Source organism: Argopecten irradians, chromosome 11 (assembly GCF_041381155.1).
Source record: "Argopecten irradians isolate NY chromosome 11, Ai_NY, whole genome shotgun sequence".
Classification (NCBI taxonomy): domain Eukaryota; kingdom Metazoa; phylum Mollusca; class Bivalvia; order Pectinida; family Pectinidae; genus Argopecten; species Argopecten irradians.
Window position 1 is genome coordinate 30901309 of NC_091144.1, and position 18005 is coordinate 30919313.

General features: G+C 36.5%; 2 protein-coding genes across 2 annotated transcripts; one reads left to right on the plus strand and one right to left on the minus strand.

Annotated features, from left to right (window-relative positions):
* The first annotated feature begins 8746 nt into the window (after positions 1-8746).
* LOC138335288 (apolipoprotein D-like) lies at positions 8747-12240 on the plus strand. The gene is made up of 5 exons (XM_069284307.1): positions 8747-8901; positions 9892-10022; positions 10226-10308; positions 11415-11510; positions 11897-12240. Exons 1-5 carry the CDS (start codon positions 8800-8802, stop codon positions 12031-12033), a joined length of 549 nt encoding a protein of 182 aa, XP_069140408.1. The 5' UTR covers positions 8747-8799; the 3' UTR covers positions 12034-12240.
* A 3608-nt stretch (positions 12241-15848) lies between these two features.
* LOC138335290 (protein N-lysine methyltransferase METTL21D-like) lies at positions 15849-17975 on the minus strand. Its single transcript, XM_069284309.1, has 4 exons — positions 17716-17975; positions 16839-17016; positions 16467-16586; positions 15849-16032 (listed from the first exon to the last, which is right to left on the minus strand). The coding sequence occupies exons 1-4, from the start codon at positions 17952-17954 to the stop codon at positions 15913-15915; spliced, it is 657 nt and encodes a 218-aa protein (XP_069140410.1). The 5' UTR covers positions 17955-17975; the 3' UTR covers positions 15849-15912.
* Between the last annotated feature and the right edge of the window lie 30 nt (positions 17976-18005).

Here is an 18005-nt window from a genome sequence, read left to right on the forward strand (position 1 = left end):
AACATATATAATCTGCTATTACTCAATAGAGAAACACCACGTTTTTTATCATAATCGGATCAATGAAAAGAATAATTTAATTATTATAAAAATATGAAAGAAATTATTTGTTGTAGCGGTTAATTATATATATATTACAATTATCCTCCCAAATATAATCGATACAAAAAAATGGAATATATACTAGTAGTTTAAAAAAAATACACACACACATTTTTGTGATTGTAAGAACACCTGTTATTCGCGTCTTTGAATTCGCAGTATGCAATTCTTCACACAGAAAAATGATATCAATTTCATGTAAATGTAGAAATATTTTGCCTAATTTCCTTTCGGTCCTTGTTGGAACGGCGTGGTCTATCATGTGTGATTGATGCACAATTAATCAAGTTAGTGTATGGACTGGACTATCTTCATGATAGCACAGGATATCGTCTGCAGATAGTCTGTCTATATATCTATAGTTGCCATGGAAATCGGATCGCCTTGTGTATCGTTACATGTGCATTATATAGGTTCAAAAAAAAAACCACTCACCAAGTAAACAAACATCAGTCCGATATATATATATATATGTATATGTGGGCGAGTCAGGTGCGCGTTTCGTTCTATTTTCATCACAATTATACAAAACAGACGTGTTTGCACCATTGGGAATTCGACCAACAGAGAAGAATGGAATCAAACGCAGAAACACATTCTGAATGACTGACAGGTACATGTCTGGAACAAAAACTGCTACGGAAAGATAACATTATATGTAATTGCCCCTTATGTAACTTAGTGGGAAATGATGATATTCATAACATGGGATGGGACACAAATACTAGTATGTTTCTACATGCGAAGACGATACGTGTAATAAATTATGTCACAGTATCAGCATTTTCTATAATAATAAAAATCTATGGAAGGTGAATTCTTCTTTTTTTATTAATACCAGCAATGCTCTGCTTCCTGGCCATTTCTACCTTTGTTTAAAGGATGTAAAAAGGTATAAATCTATTATTTCAAGGCCGATGTTAAAATTGGCAAAGTCACTATAAATATTATTATAGTTTTGTAATTACAATTGTACTTTGTTAGTGCAGTGCACACGCGTTCTGCTTCCTGAACTGTCGGAATGTCAAAAACTAGGCATACGTCCAAGGTATTGACTGGCGACCGTGCCAGATATTGTACGTCATACGTCACAACACCGTATTAGGGAATGCCAAAGAAGTTTATATTTAAAATTATAATATGTTATGTTATAGGTTATTTTATTAGCAAAAGTCTAATAAATGCATCCAGTCAAACGACGTCGTTTTGATACCTTTCTAAAGACGACATCGTTATCAGATTGCAGCTAGTCAACCTTGGTAGTGTCGTTTACGGCGAGAATTGAAGTCTCGTCCATTTTTATTGTTTATATAGCAAATAGTATAACTTTTTACACTGATAATTCATTCTGATTACTTGTAGGAATCAAAATAGCGAGCGATAAGCAAACATGGTGCACGAGTTCGAATTTAATACATGACAGCACTATAGCACAAGTGAATACGCATGTAATTATCCGTAGAGTAGTGCTAGCACAAGGAGACACCTCGCGTGCGAATATACAGCAGTCTTCCGAACACACGCGTAATACGTAAGAATACCAATAGTTGTTGAAAAAGCGATGCAGACATAAAATTTTAAATCTAACATAAAATGTTACGCCATGGAGTCATGACATCACTAGAAAATCCTATGTACAAATGTATAATATTGTTCAAAATACATTTTTTCGTGAACAGACATAGGGTAACAAGCTATCTGGCCTACAGTATTGATTAAACGGTACAATATGAAAGAAATATAAGTTGGTTGATAGCTTAAATTCTTGGTATGTTGCATTGCGAGTGCAAACTCGGTGGAGTTTTCTCCCTTCAGACTTCATTATCCAAAGTATCTTCAAAGTGGTATTTCTCTCTTTGCAATAAGTTATATCCACTGGTGTTCTGTTTTGTGGTGAAACCAAACAATGTCTGGTAAAGAACTTATTAAATTTGATTCGTTAATAGAGTAATCGTAATTAGCACAGGGTTTTGGCACGAATTTGGCAATCGAAATTAGCACAGGGCTAGAACTAATTAACAACCAACTGTCAATATATGGTAATCGAAAGCAACCAATGACCAATACTTATGTATTATAATGAACACATATTTATATATTTAGTCCTGGTCATTGGTTGGTATTCGTGCCCAGGTCCATGTGGAAATAAGTACCTTATTCATGATACTCATAATTCACTAGGCTACATAAAGTTCACGATCATATTCTAGATACGGAAATCTGATGAAATGAGAGTACTTCTGCTACCGCTATACAAATGTACTAACGGTACTTTGGTTACCCGGTGAAGTGTAGCGATAAGGTAAATAACGAGGTAAATACAAAACCCAGATCAAGCTTATAATATTTAATCCCCATAGAGTACGTTATACTGCCAGGGTCAACAGGGCACAGAAGAATGATTCACGTGGGGTTTTCCTTTTAAGACAATCTAAAGGATTGGTACCTGGGTACAGGAACACTCTTGATCGACATGATATGTTTTGACCGAAGCGTGTCTGGGACACAGAGTGTTAGGTCGCTTAGGAGAACGAAATACACGGTAATAGAACAATTGGTTTAAAAGGACAGACATAGAATTCTTTGAGATTTCATTTGGGTGGGTGGGGATCTAATTCAATTGTGAGGTTTTCCAGACAAGACAACCGCACATAGGCCACAAGGCTCCCTCCTGAATTGAGGGAACTTTGATTTCAAAACACAATTTAAAATGCTTGGATATTTTCGCAATAACAAGCTACGATGATCTCGTGCGTGCAAGGTCAAATTTCAAATGTTATATGAAAAGAGCTTGCAATTACATGACAATTGACGTCACAACGACGTAAAGTTTATCCGCTAGAATTATTTTTCGGCAAAGAATAGATAATATCAAACATTGAAAAATGAATTTCACAAAGGACATCCAATACCCTAAGCTTAGCGTCAACCATAAAATATCTATATTATGCGCTTTGAAATACACATGAAGGGAAAACAAATTACAAGGGAATAAATTTAAAACTTTACATAAGCACAGATGTTGTATATGATAATGCAAATCTTAAATCCGTTTCCGGTTCACGAATAATTTCGTTTATTGGCTAGTAAATTGTACATGTATCTGTGTTTACCTGTGATTTATCACGTGCTAATCGTCTGCTTCGTCATGACTCCGGGAATCCAGAATTTAATTACTTTCAATCAAGGGATAGTGAGTTCTCCGGGAACCTCGATGTCCTTTGTAAACATTTCATGGGAATATTGCTATATTAAATTAAAAAGTCCATTCATCACGTTGCCCATTAGGATATGTCATTATGTACGTACAATGGTTACCAGCGATGCCTGACGTGTTGCATTATCAATAATACGCATCGTTGGAAATGAATGTCGTTTTCTAATGTTGCATCATGCAATTGTAGAAATGATATTGGATGTTCTTTTTTTTTTCTTTTTACAGACATCGTATCAATTATTTAGTGTTTCGCTGTGGGAAAATCACATTTCCAAAAACGTATTGTATCTATGTTTTTGATAATGGTTTAGTATAATACATCTTAACGCCGTAACGTTGACTTTAGAATATAAATGCAATGGTTGTTATGACAATTATATCGATTCTACACATCATTCACGGTACATGTCCAGCTCGCACGTGCTGATCACGGTCTAGACTGCTGATATTGCATCATCATTCGTGATGGTACAGATGTACTAAAATGAGTTCACTTTTGTTCATGCCATTAGTTTTATTGTCCATTATGTGTAGCCATACACTTTTTTTGTGAAATCGATTGATGATATGTGTTGCTGTTTGGGTGTCAAATCATATCGGATTTTAGATGTCCCTAAACTTTTCGACACATAAGGAAACATCTGCAAGCATCAAAACTTGAAAAAAACGCACCAGAAATAATGCACTAATATGACCTTTGACTTTAAGGTTAAAATTACAATAATTGATATATATAAATATATCGGACCTTGACTGATCTCTACATGTATATGGAAAAGTTCATGAATACTTGAACATTTTATCATCGGTTCGACAACGATCGTGAATTCACGTGGTTACTAAGGCGGTATCATTGTTCCAACTATATTACCATTACATACATCGCCTTAAAGAGCGTGGAAGGAGAATACTTTTAGATAATTATTGAACTTTTCTTCCTATTTCATTCTTCACGAAGATGTTCAAAACCAGTCCCAGCACTCCATCAGCTTAGTATGTTTAAAGATCATCAGCGTGAATCATGAAAACATACATTATGGAATGATTTTACGTAATTCTTTCCCTGGAAACCTAAGGCGGACTTCTAATAACAGCCATATGGTAGAATGGTCAATGAGATATAGGATCATATTCCCATACCTTAGATCGAGTCCCTGTGGAATTGGAACGCGATCGCTTGAATGTTGAGACGATGACGTGTTTCATACATTTTGTGGTTCGTTATGACGCACGTGTGAATCACGTGACGAAGGCATGCCGCACATTTACTTTTGTTGAAATGCCATCATATTTGTAAAGGCATTTGTGCGTGAAGATCTCTTCAATAATGTTGAATGAGTTCTCTTGATTTCCGCAGTTTCTTGACATCCCGCCATACCACGAGAGATTAACCCTTCACAGGAGCTGTGTGAATAACGCTGCATGACGTAATATAGTAGGTCGATGCGTTTTACAGATGCAACTCCGTCAGACAAAAAATTGTTGTGACTGAACTTCAATCAAATATTTCGATATTCAAGGCCATTTTTACTCCCAAGATATAACTGCACTGAATGTACATAGTAGCACGGGGATCTGAGAATTAGTTACAGTAAATATCATGGACCCACCAGAGTGCCATAGACCAGTTTTAGACGAATGGGTCTAGATGAAAATTCAATGGTTCTTTACTGAGCACCATGTAGAATACGATTTATCTATTCCTAATCTAGACATCTAAAACGTCTAAAAATGGTCTATGGACGCCCTGTTGGTCGTGAACGAGCATATTAATCGTACGTAGTATCCAAGAATCTAACTTTCATTAACAATACATCATTTAATCGAATTCTCTTATAAGACAAGCTGATCCTTCCTCCAATACAAGCGTAACGTAAATTATGTTTCTGTTTTAATACTTCTAATCTAAGTTATTGATGAAGAACCTGGTAATACTTACCAATTAAATATATCGATTGTTGTCATAAACTACTTTGATGCTTCCATATTGAACAATTAAGTCAATAAGATAAAAAGATTTCAAAATGGCTTCCACACTGGACCGGAAGACGAAAAGACGAAAATTAAGTATGTAAATTTTCGGTCTGGGCGAAAAGACGAAAAGACGAAATTTAAGGTTTGTTAATTTTCTTCTTTTCGGGGAGAAAAGACGAAAAAGTGAAATTTAAGGTTGTCAATTTTCCTCTTTTCGGAGCGAAAAGACGAGATTTTTGAAGGCGAAAAGACGAGAATCAAAGTCGCTAATTAGCGTGCATCACTTTCGTCTTTTCGTGTTTTATTTTTCGTCTTTTCGAGATACAGATATGATTGAATTTCCTCTTTTCGGGACGAAAAGAAGAAATGGCACAAATCAGCCACCGTAAGTATGGATCATGTCCAACACCAATCGGATCTCATCGGAGACATTTCTTGTCATCTTCGGAAATATATTCCTAAGATTGACGGAAATTACTCCGCGATGTCGCGATTGCTCGAGACCTCTCAGATCCTTATCAATTGTGACATCTCGGAGTAATTTCCTTCAATCTTCAGAAATATTTCCGAAGATTACCGGAAATTTCTCCGAGGGGTTCCGACATCTAACAGCAAGCAGAGACCAACCAAGGGACATGGAAAATTGGTCTGCATAGCCAAATGGTCTTTTTACAGATTAAATGGAGTTGTAATGTGTTTTTTTGGGCCAAAGAGGGTGGTCTTATTAGACAGGTATTCTTAATGCAGAGGGGGTCTCTAGAACAGGTTCTTTTCTTCTGTATATATATATATAGTCACCGTCATCATTTCTCCAAGCAAAGGATGTTTGTATAAAATATAATATATCTCACAAAAACAGCCTGGGTTGAAACGTTCACCAACTTCGCTAGAGTGCATAGTCAATATTCGGAAGAGGAATGTATGGATGCAACAAAATGTATCTCTGGTGAATGCGAGGTTTAAGACTTGGCACGGATCACTATGTGCACTACAAAAGAGATTGGAACATATACAAAGTCATTGTGATAAAACTATCAATGAAATTGTTACATCGACACTTCCCCATGTAGTGGTACGCACCATACCTGGTGGACATGCACATATTTCGATAATCATTACATTTAGTCATAGCAAGAGATCACAGAGGCACGCGCATTGGGTATAAATGCCAACCAACTTTGCCAAGGATGGATTCAGTATAAGTTAGTATATCCATCCTCGATACTCCAGTGGTTACTATCACTGACGTTATATATACACGTCATTGATAGTAACCATTTGAGTATCGATGAAGAAGTATGACTGAATTTGGCTTTCAACTTATCTCAAAATGTATATGTATTCGTATATGTGCAAATCAATTCAAGATGACGGACTGTCAGCCATATTAAAAACACGACCAACCCTACAATGAAATATGCAAAACTAGAGAACAAAAGAAACATGCACATAAAATTCAAGAACAATACTCGATCATGATCACGTACTCCCAGCGGAATAAAAGTTACAACGCGAATTCTATAAAGGTCAACGTATGTAAAACGACTATTAAAACTAAAGGCAGCGGTCATTGAGGACATCGAGTAAGGATTATAATGTATACCTTCTATAGTCATTTCCTTAATATTGTTGAATTAAAGACGAATGATCGTAACACACAATCGATAGGATTGTGTATCAGTAATCTATCATAACTCCAGTAAAAAGATATAATATCGGTTCAGAAAAAACCAATACCAATGAACTATCCGATGTCGGTCGTAGATGACAATTTAAGGAGTGTAATCCGGTATAGACCAAGGCATCACAAACAAACAGAGTGATACTCATACACAGTATATGGTACCACGGGTACGTGAATTATAGAAACCAGGGCGGACTATGTGGACCACAGTGGTCGACGATGTATTGTTTAAACTTTGTTAAGATCCATACACATTTTTTGGCCTGCTTGATAATAACATCGTTTGCAGTCATTTACGTTATTTTTGCTTATTTGGCCCTTACTAGAACGTTGTTTGGCATTTAAGCAATGATTTCGATTTTTTAAAAATATCTTCTTCTATTTTAACGGAATCCAAAAGAAAGCTCACCTACCCCTTTCCATATTTTCACTTTTATGACGAAACGTCCACGACAAAAGCTACTAACTTTGCATTAGGCCAAGGTCTGAGGAAATGTCTTCAGTCCGAAAGCCGTATGATACCCCAGACTCTGTGCATGTTTATCTGCTTTCAAGCATAGTATCAACACATTGTAATTGTTAATGACTAAGGGTATCTCGAGCGGAGCGTAATAAAGTTTTTCCTAAATTTTCTTACAATAGCGAATTTTTTATGAAAGAACATATATATTTCAGTCTTATCCGCATCCTGTACACACTTATTAGGAAAGCTTCACATGACATCACTCATCAGGAAAGTTTCACATAACATCACTCATAAGGACATTTTCACATAACATCAGTCATAAGGACAGCTTTGTACAGCATCACTCATCAGGAAAATTCACAAAACATCACTCATCAGGAAAATTCACAAAACATCACTCATCAGGAAAGCTTCACATAACATCACTCACCAGGAAAGCTTCACATAACATCCTTCATCAGGAAAGCTTCACATAACATCCTTCATCAGGAAAGCTTCACATAACATCACTCATCAGGACAGCTTCACATAACATCACTCATCAGGACAGCTTCACATAACATCGCCCATCAGAAAAGCTTCACAAAACATCACTCATCAGGAACGCTTCACAAAACATCACTCATCAGGAACGCTTCACAAACATCATTCCTCATCAGGAAAGTTTCACAAAACAACACTCATCAGGAAAGCTTCACATAACATCACTCATAAGTACAACTTTATATAGCATCACTCATTAGGAATGCTTCACTTAACATCACTCATCATGACAGCTTCACATAGCATCGCCCATCAGGAAAGCTTCACATAACATCACTCATCAGGAAAGCTTCACAAAACATCACTCATCAGGAAAGGTTCACAGAACATTACTCATCAGGAAAGCTTTACATAACATCACTCATCAGGAACGCTTCACAAGACGTAAAGACGTAAATCATCAGGAAAACATAGTAAACGAGAACACATAGCATCCCAGCAATGATCTATATTGAACTTTAATTGTTGGACTTGTTTTTAATTCTACTGTCATATAAAATCTGGCATTCAGTATATGTTGAAAATAGGGAGTCATGTTTTGTGTTATAGTCTAGAAAAGTTGTTGTTTTAAATGTGACCTTGGACACACCACACTATCTTCAACGCGATTATCGTCGCACGTGTACTTTACCAAACATGTACTTATAGATATCACAAACACGTGTACAGTACCACATTTCATAAAGTAAATATTTTGCTAAATGAGATAAGTTATCTAGTCCGATTATGCCTTATATAAGCAAGATAAATATATATATATATATATATACTGTACCCGTGCAAGATACTGACATTAATAACACGACACCAAGCATGACGAGTTCTCTACAGGTACTGCTCCTTCTGGGGACAGCCTCCCTAATCCAGGCAGGATGCCCGACCATTCCACCCATGACCGACTTCGATCATGACAGAGTAAGTCGTCATTATAACATATGTAAATCTTAAAGTTACATGTGCCGTATTTTTCATAGTCACGAATCAAGAAGAGCTTTTGATATGTTATTAAACTCCAAAAGTAACCAGCATTTTGAGAATTACAATATTTCAAAGTATAGGTTTTGATTTTACAAGTACAAAAGAGAGCTGAAAATGATTTTTGGCAGTACTGCCAAAAATCATTATATTAACGTCTTCAGTGTAGTGAAATGAGTACATACGGTCAGACCATGAAGCCACATTGTTGTCCACAATTTCATTGCATATTTTTACAGTTTTATAAGTAATTGTAAAGTGATTTCTGAAGGTATGTTTCCGTCTAAACGTGTATAAGCCATAAAAAAACAAGAATTTCACAGTGCATAACCTATGTGTTCCAACTAACGTTTGTAAGGCATTATATAGGTTTGTCTGTACATTGGAATGATTTTCACAGCTTTATTCATTAAAACTTATGCTTTTAAATAGATAATTGAAGAAAAAATAACATGTCCAAATTTTCGGTCAGTTACGACACATATAACTTTAATCCATATATTCGTTAAAAGTTATATTCGGACTAAAATTATTGCAGTTCTAGAAACTAGTTCAAAAGGTAAAATAAATACATGTAATGTATCATCATTATACGACTTCGATATCAGAGGTTTCATTCTTGCCGCTTCGTAGGCAATAGTATTTGTCTCTTATGTTCCATTCTTGCAGCTTCGAAGGCAATAGCATTTGTCTCTTATGTTCCATTCTTGCGGCTTCGAAGGCAATAGCATCTGCCTCTTATATTCCATTCTTGCAGCTTCGAAGGCAATAGCATTTGCCTCTTATCAGAATCTGCTGATGACCCAAAGAGTAATGTCACGTTTATGAGACGGATGTTGGCAATTGTCACGCGAAGGTTCACTGCCTACCCGATATCGGTTCATTAACATGCCCTTCTCAAATTGAACCCCTTGATTTCTTTGTCTACAGTATCAAGGCACCTGGTACGAGACAGAAAGGTTCGACAACCCGTTTGAGTGGTACACTAGATGCGTGTCGGACACGTACATTTCACGTGGTGATGGCAGCTACACCGTACTCTACAATAGGATAGGCACATGGTAAGTGTTAAATACTGATGAGGGGGTCACGCCATGGAAATATATTTGGGATTATATTTTCAATTCCAAAAGGAAATTATTATTTTATTTCACGTCTTGAATAATGAAATTATATAAGTATCATTAAAATAAATGCGATTTTAGGTATGTCTGTTCTGTTTAAGTGATAAGAGAATTATCAATACTAAAATTTGATATTTCAGGACAGGGACAAACAGAACAACAGAGGGCGCTTTGGATCTTGTCACTGGAAGTCCTGGCCGGTTCAGAGCCTCGTTTGCAGGATGTAAGTTTTGATTTATGTATAATTTCATAAATACTTCTTTAAACCAATATTGATACGACAGCATGTCGGTGCCGATTTTATCTGATCGTATATTTATACAAGTAAATCTAACTGAGCAATCGTCTTTTAGAAAACAATAAAAGTAAAATTATTTCCTTTTTTGAAGACATTCATGCTGTACATAGGGTGACTCTGAAATAGTAGATACACCAACTATACGATATAACCGAAGGCGATAAACACATCTCGCGATATAACCAAAATAATATTACATAATCAATGATAACACATTGTGTTTATCACACAAGTACATGCGACCAGGAATTTCCTTTTGTATCATGCATAATGCATGCAGATAGGCCCGTCCTCGACACCTCTGGAGATCGAGACAAGCCTTGCTTGCTTCGTCAACATTCGAGACATATTCGGTTGTTGTTTAATATTGATTCATAAAATATATAAATGTATAACAAGAGATCTCAAAGGGAAGCAAGCCAGGAAAAGTTCCATTGTCAAAATCAAATATCATTTTCAGTAATAAAATTTTCCCATTGGTCGCAAAATGGACCATGATCAATGGGGGCTAAAGGGATCTTGCATGTGATAATCAGTCCCTTACTGGGAAACACTTCATGATAACATTCTACAACCAACCTAAGCCGACAAGGTCGTCTGCCGACCATGTTTTATTAAGACCAACGTTCAAGAAGCAATCTGAGAGAGATCTTTTCAATCTTTTCTGAGATGTGTCGATAACAATCTCGAATTGTCAAATCGAAGATGACAACTAGTCCCCGACAAAATTGTAGGATATAGCTCTAGTACTTTCTGAGAAACAGTTGAACAGCAATGAAATTTAAGGAGATAGTTCAGTACTGAAATAGCTGTAACAAAATCTGCTTATAGATGGACGGACAACGAGCAATCTAATAGTTCACAATTTAGGAGTCATTTGTTTTCAAAAAGGTTTGTCCCTATTCCAAAAGTTATAAGAATGGTTTGGCTGGTCATATGCAATACATATTTTTGTTAAATTTATCTACATAATTTATCAAAACTTTGAACAATGTCATGCAACATTCATATGGTACATTGCTTGTTACCAGGGTTACCATCTGGGAACTACGAGATTATAGACACAGATTATGACGACTATTCTATTGTGTATTCGTGTTCGGATATGTTCGGAATCACACAAATCGGTAAGTACAACAATTTTCAAACTTTCTGCATTAACATCTTCTATTTGATCCCTCGCTACCAGATTGACGTCGTGACAGTGAGGCAACGCCTGTAATTCTAACAGTGCAGTTAGATCTATATGTTCCTTGATTTTTTTTTAGGATTTGGGGTTTGGTGCATTTACGCCCTTTCAAAATTTGGAGTGGGGATTTAATGGTCAGTTTCTTATGAGAAGTAGATTATCTACGCCAACAAGTCTAAAGTGAACAAAGTCCTTTTTGTAGCCTCATTATAAGCATTAAGTTAAATGTTGCCGCAAACCTCGGTTGTAAAAGGTCATGGCACGAATTTGTTGAAATGATTATTTCTGACATAATGATTGACTTTATTTTATTTCATTTTTAAGAATTGGCATGGATTATGTCCAGAGAGAGGAAGAGTTTGTCACGAAGACAGAGATCAGAGTTGTACAGACGTTTGACATCTCTGGGTATCGACACTTCTCGGTTTATTGTGTCCGACCAAAGTCGGTGTGACGCTTAATTATAAATACGTCATAGAAAGGATTGTGATTTCAGCACGTGCACGATCCATTGTCCATTCTAGAGATCTATAACTTCCAGTATTAAATCAAAATTTATATATTGTAAATACTCATCTAAACTGTTTCTGATATCATTTTTATTTTACACATACTGGTATGCATGTCTTTATTAAACAAGGGCAATATAAGCCTTAAATGTGAAAGTTTCCATTCTTGTGTTATACTTATCTACAGGTTGTATATCGTTGATGAAATGTTTGAACCATGCTGCATAAAGAATTTCTTTCAAAACATGGGCATGGCTGCTTAATTTTGAAACCATGAGCTAATAGATGGAAAATAGAAATAACATAAAATACGATCCTATTTATCAGTTGGTTTTTTTTTTTTTTTTTGCGATTTCGCGGTACAAGGAATCTGGATGTAAATGGTTGTAAAGAATTCGTCGACGAAAATACCGGTCATAAATAAATATTTATACTCATACTGTCATATCGCGAAATATCTATTATAAATAAAGATTTTTTTTTAATTTTTAGTTTGTTTGCCAAATCAGTCAAGTTTGTGCCCGTGAAAATAAAAGGCAATATGTAGATGATTTTGACTGTCATATAGAGCACACATCAACTCACGCCTCAACACTTGTGAATACAATATGACCCAATATCCCACTATTTACTTATTTATCTATTCTAGGATGGCTACATAGTTGATGTTGATTCTGCAATAAAACTACATAATTTCATGTCCCTAGAAACTAAGTACATGCAGAAACTTTAAATACTAAAATGCTTCAATAAGCAGTTCTATAGGATTCTTTCTACCTATCAAATAATTTGAACACCCCCAGCATTATATTGTACAGAACTATCAGCTCTAGAGTTATAATGGGTTAAAAGGGAAGTACCTCTATAAGAATAGTCTTCTGCAAGAGTGCACGTGCAGTCGTGCATATACATGCAAGAAAAACTGAAACAATTTTCATCATAAGATATCATATATCAGTGGCGTAGGAAGATGAAACGTCAGGGGGGGGGGGGGGCAAAGGTCCTCAATATTTTGTCCCCCCCCCCCCGCCACACCTACATGAGGAGATTAATTCAACTCCCAAACCATATAATATATGCTTTATGTACATTTTTCATATATCACTAAATTTAATCCTTGTACACATTTATAGACAGTGGGGTCGCTAAAAGGAAATTAGCGTGTGAGCGTCGAAGGCGCAAGATTTTGGTGTTTTATTAGGGGTCTGAGGGTGACCCCCGGGATGAGTTTTATGTATTTTGATGATTTTGCGATCGCCCGAAAGCACGAGAAATTTGGTGTTTGGGGGCTCCGGGGGTCTCCCCCGGGAAAAATATTACAATTTAGAATGGCTTAGATGAGTTTTACGATGCATTTTGATGAATTTGCAAGCGCCCAAAGGCGCGAGAATTCGGTGTTAGGGGGGTCTCCCCCGGGAAAAAAATTACGATTTAGAATGGCCGAGATGAGTTTTACGATAAAGTTTAAAGTGAATAGTCGGGCAAAGAAAACCAGTCTAAATGCGTTCATTAGCCTTCCAAAAGTTTTCGCATATTAATACGACGGCCAAGTTCTGCTTAGTTTCCCAGTTCTGACCATTAAAGAAAACAAGAGATCCCAGAGGGATCTTGGCGCCCACCAAAGAATGATCTATGTCTGACAATAGAAAGACGGATCTTTTCTCTGCTTTTCAACTTTTTACTACATATTACTACATATGAAATTTGAGAAAGATCCTTTCAGTACTTTCTGAGATATATAATACTGACAAACTTCAATAATCAAAATCAAAGATGTTGTTGACCGATTAGTCCCAATATGCAATATGCAGGTCCTAGGAGTACCTACATATAAAATATGAGACAGATCACTTCAGTACTTTCTGAGAAATAGCGGTAACAAACTTCAATTATCAAAATTCAAAATGGTGGCCTGTCGGCCATCTTGTTGACCGTTCGGACCCAAAATGTAATTAGGGACCTAAGGGAACCTGCACATGAAATTTGAGACATATCCCTTCAGTACTTTCTGAGAAATAGCGGTAACAAACTTCAACTATCAAAATCCAAGATGGCGGCCATCTTGTTGACCGATCGGTCCCAAAATGAAATATGCACAACAAGGGCCCTAGGGGAACCTACATGTGAAATTTGAGAGAGATCCCTTCAGTACTTTCTGAGAGAAATAGCGGTAACAAATTTCAACTATCAAAATCCAAGATGGCGGCCTGGCGGCCATCTTGTTAACCGATCGGTCCTAAAATGCAATATGCACAACTAGGGCCCTAGGGGAACCTACATGTAAAATTTGAGAGATCCCTTCAGTACTTTCTGAGAAATAGCGGTAAAAAACTTTAACTATCAAAATCCAAGATGGCGGCCTGGCGGCCATCTTGTTAACCGATCGGTCCTAAAATGCAATATGCACAACTAGGGCCCTAGGGGAACCTACATGTGAAATTTGAGAGAGATCCCTTCAGTACTTTCTGAGAAATAGCGGTAACAAACTTTAACTATCAAAATCCAAGATGGCGGCCTGGCGGCCATCTTGTTGACCGATCGGTCCCAAAATCCAATATGCACAACAAGGGCCCTAGGGGAACCTACATGTGAAATTTGAGAGAGATCCCTTCAGTACTTTCTGAGAAATAGCGGTAACAAACTTTAACAATCAAAATCCAAGATGGCGGCCTGGCGGCCATCTTGTTAACCGATCGGTCCTAAAATGCAATATGCACAACTAGGGCCCTAGGGGAACCTACATGTAAAATTTGAGAGAGATCACTTTAGTACTTTCTGAGAAATAGCGGTAACAAACTTTAACTATCAAAATCCAAGATGGCGGACTGGCGGCCATCTTGTTAACCGATCGGTCCTAAAATGCAATATGCACAACTAGGGCCCTAGGGGGAACCTACATATGAAATTTGAGAAAGATCCCTTCAGCCCTTTCCGAGAAATAGCGGTAACAAGAAATGTTAACGGACGGAAGGACGGACGACGGACCACGGACAAAAAGCGATTTGAATAGCCCACCATCTGATGATGTTGAAAGCATTGAAAGCGAGGCTGCGTGAAAATGTAACCATGGACATAGTGAGCCGGGAGGACGTTTTAGAATTTCCATACTTTAAATTAATTTCTTCGTACACAGACAGATTTTGACGAGAGATTTTATTTTTCCATTTCATAAGAAATTATACTGGATACATTCACACCATTTTTACCGAATTTAGCCATCCTTGCCCAACTGTTCACTTTAATGATTATAAAGCGTTTTTAACATGGTAATTTTTCGATTTAAAGCTACCTGCATTTAGAAATGATAATTGTGTCGTCATAACATTATGGAACCCTACTCGATCTGAATATACCGGCTTCACACCATCGGTACATTGTTGTGTAACAGAAAAAAAATGAATTAATTGTCTCGCTAAGACATATATAAACAAATTGATCTTTTAAGAGACATTTTTTTAAATAGTACATAGAATCCCTTGATGGACATTTTTAGTCTAGTTTGTGTGTATTGAATTTTTACAATATAAGGTTTGACATTATGTGCTTGAACCTTTTAGGAAATGCGCTGTGCAGCGGAAAAATTTTCTAGAATGAAGTACGAAAAATGTGTAGGAGGACCCTTTTTTCTTTCAAATAAGCTTTTTTAGAAAATTTCAGTCGGCGAAAATGAGGGGGCAAAAAGACATGGGAACGGGGGGGGCCCCTGTATATTCATAAGACGTATACAAACAATATTTTGTAAAATATTTTATTACAAAAACTTAACATTTAAAAATAAACAATATAAATACATAAAATTATCACAAAATCCATCAAATCGACATCACCAATTCATCCAACCTCTGTTACTGACTTTTTCCAAAATCGTTTAATAAGAATGTCCTCACTTCGGAAATGGGAATCCTGTCTTTCTAATGGAATGTCTTCTACATTAAATATTTCTTGCATCATCTGAAAAAAATATCAAAATAACAGAAAATCACTTCATTCCACCAATAACTTCATGCAAGCATGCCGTCAAACTTCCATTACAAATATCATTTCTTATGCTTTGTACATGATTGATGTTGATTTCATGATATTCAATTACAAGTCCAATTTAATTTAAACATGACATGGTGAGACATTACGCCATTTTTATTGATTGCCAACAGAAGCACATTAAGTACAGTCAAATCTGTCTACGAAGACCACCAAAGGGATAGAGAAAAACAGTCCTCATAGCCAGGCGATCTTTATTCACAAGTCAAATTATGTTAAAATTGGTCATTTTGGACCCTAAAAAGGTGGACTTATTAAGCAGGTGGTCTTTATGCAGAGGTTGTTGCTAACAGCAATTTTGACTGTATTTGCCACAGACCACTTAACAACATATAGGTGTTTACCTCTAAAAACTTGCGTTCCAGTTCTGGTTTATTTCCAGTTGTTCTCTGCTCATAACAACAGTACACAGCTGTCCTGTCTGAACACAGAGAGCGAACAGTTTCTACTAATGGGCCAAGGGACTGAAAACCAGGAAATAAGTCCATGAGTTATTAAAGTTTCATCACATTGGCTGAAACGTTTGAATCACTGGACAAAATTAAGAAAATGAACCAGAACCAAATGTTTCAGATTAGCCAATTCAAGTTTAAAATATTTTATTTGCTAACCTGACATGAACAGTACTTTCAAAGCACTAAACAGTTAGATTATGACTATTAAGTCTCTTTATTACTGAAATAAACATTTCTTGTTGCCATCAATTAGAACCCTACTTGATCATAGTAGATGCAGTCTGCCATAAGGACACAGTCCACAGTGCGGCCAAGTGATTCCTCTCCCCACTTTAAAGACTCTGCCTTGGCCGTTCCTGTTATGTGATGCTGATTGGTGTCAATGTTCAGATTCATTAGTGGGATAAACTCTGGCAAATCTGTTATTGTTACTTTAGCTCTGCGAAAGAAAAAAAAGTTTTATTGAGAATATTGATTAATATTTTCCACAAGCATTCTCTGGAGAAACTCAAATAACAAAAGACAAAAATCAATATTCAGATATCTGATCTATAAATCATCTCACTAGCTAGAGTTACACATACTGTATGTCTCTTGTGCATGTTATATATGCTAATGTAAAGTCAGAACATAGATGGAGGGTTTTAAATAATATCTAGGACCATACATGTAAGTAACAATCCTTTTGTTTCCCAATAAAATATTTTGAATTTAATTGATGTAACAACATTTTCAGTTCATTCTTTATATTTGCCTACCATTGGCCCTATTTATGAATGAATTACCAATGTCATAAAACTTAAAAACTGTAAATAAAATAAGATTAGGAGTGGATAAAATGTAGCTAGCCAGACAGGGACCAAAAAACACTAACCGAATGCGCTACCGCTGAGCTAGATATGGTCACCGATGTCATGATCGACCAAGTCCCATACGAGGGTTTTGAGATCCCAAAAAGACGTGGCAAAAGTACAATTTAAAAAATTAAAATAAAAAAATGAAACTAAGAATAAATCTGGATCTTGTTAGAGTATATCGGGTTTTTGTCTTTACTATATCTGTGTTTTGCATTCAAAAAAATCAAAGCACTGACCATGCTAACTCGCTGAAAGAAGAAGAAGAGTGTGTACGTACATACCCATAGGCTGCAGCGAATACGCCAAGAACACCGGTGCCGGCTCCTACTTCCACGACATCCAATCCCCGCCAAGACTCACCAGCATCGAAATCCGCGGTCTCAAGATATTTACACATCACAAGGGCCGCATCCCATACCACACATCCAACGTCACCTACTTCTAATTGGTGGATTTTGAGGTTTTCGCCATTTTTCATTTCCAACTCGCGAATAAATGTATTTTCAATGGGCGCAGCCATGTTGGAAATGGCGACTTCCGGTTAACTATAGTCTGTATCCTATAAATCCTT

Coding starts and splice junctions, on each gene's coding strand:
- LOC138335288 (XM_069284307.1), top strand. CDS start 8,800: ATGACGAGTTCTCTACAGGTACTGCTCCTTCTGGGGACAGCCTCCCTA. Junction 10,023..10,225: donor TACAATAGGATAGGCACATG/GTAAGTGTTAAA, acceptor TTGATATTTCAG/GACAGGGACAAACAGAACAA. Junction 11,511..11,896: donor GTTCGGAATCACACAAATCG/GTAAGTACAACA, acceptor TTCATTTTTAAG/AATTGGCATGGATTATGTCC.
- LOC138335290 (XM_069284309.1), bottom strand. CDS start 17,954: ATGGCTGCGCCCATTGAAAATACATTTATTCGCGAGTTGGAAATGAAA. Junction 17,017..17,715: donor GTATTCGCTGCAGCCTATGG/GTATGTACGTAC, acceptor TTTCTTTCGCAG/AGCTAAAGTAACAATAACAG. Junction 16,587..16,838: donor ACTGCATCTACTATGATCAA/GTAGGGTTCTAA, acceptor CCTGGTTTTCAG/TCCCTTGGCCCATTAGTAGA.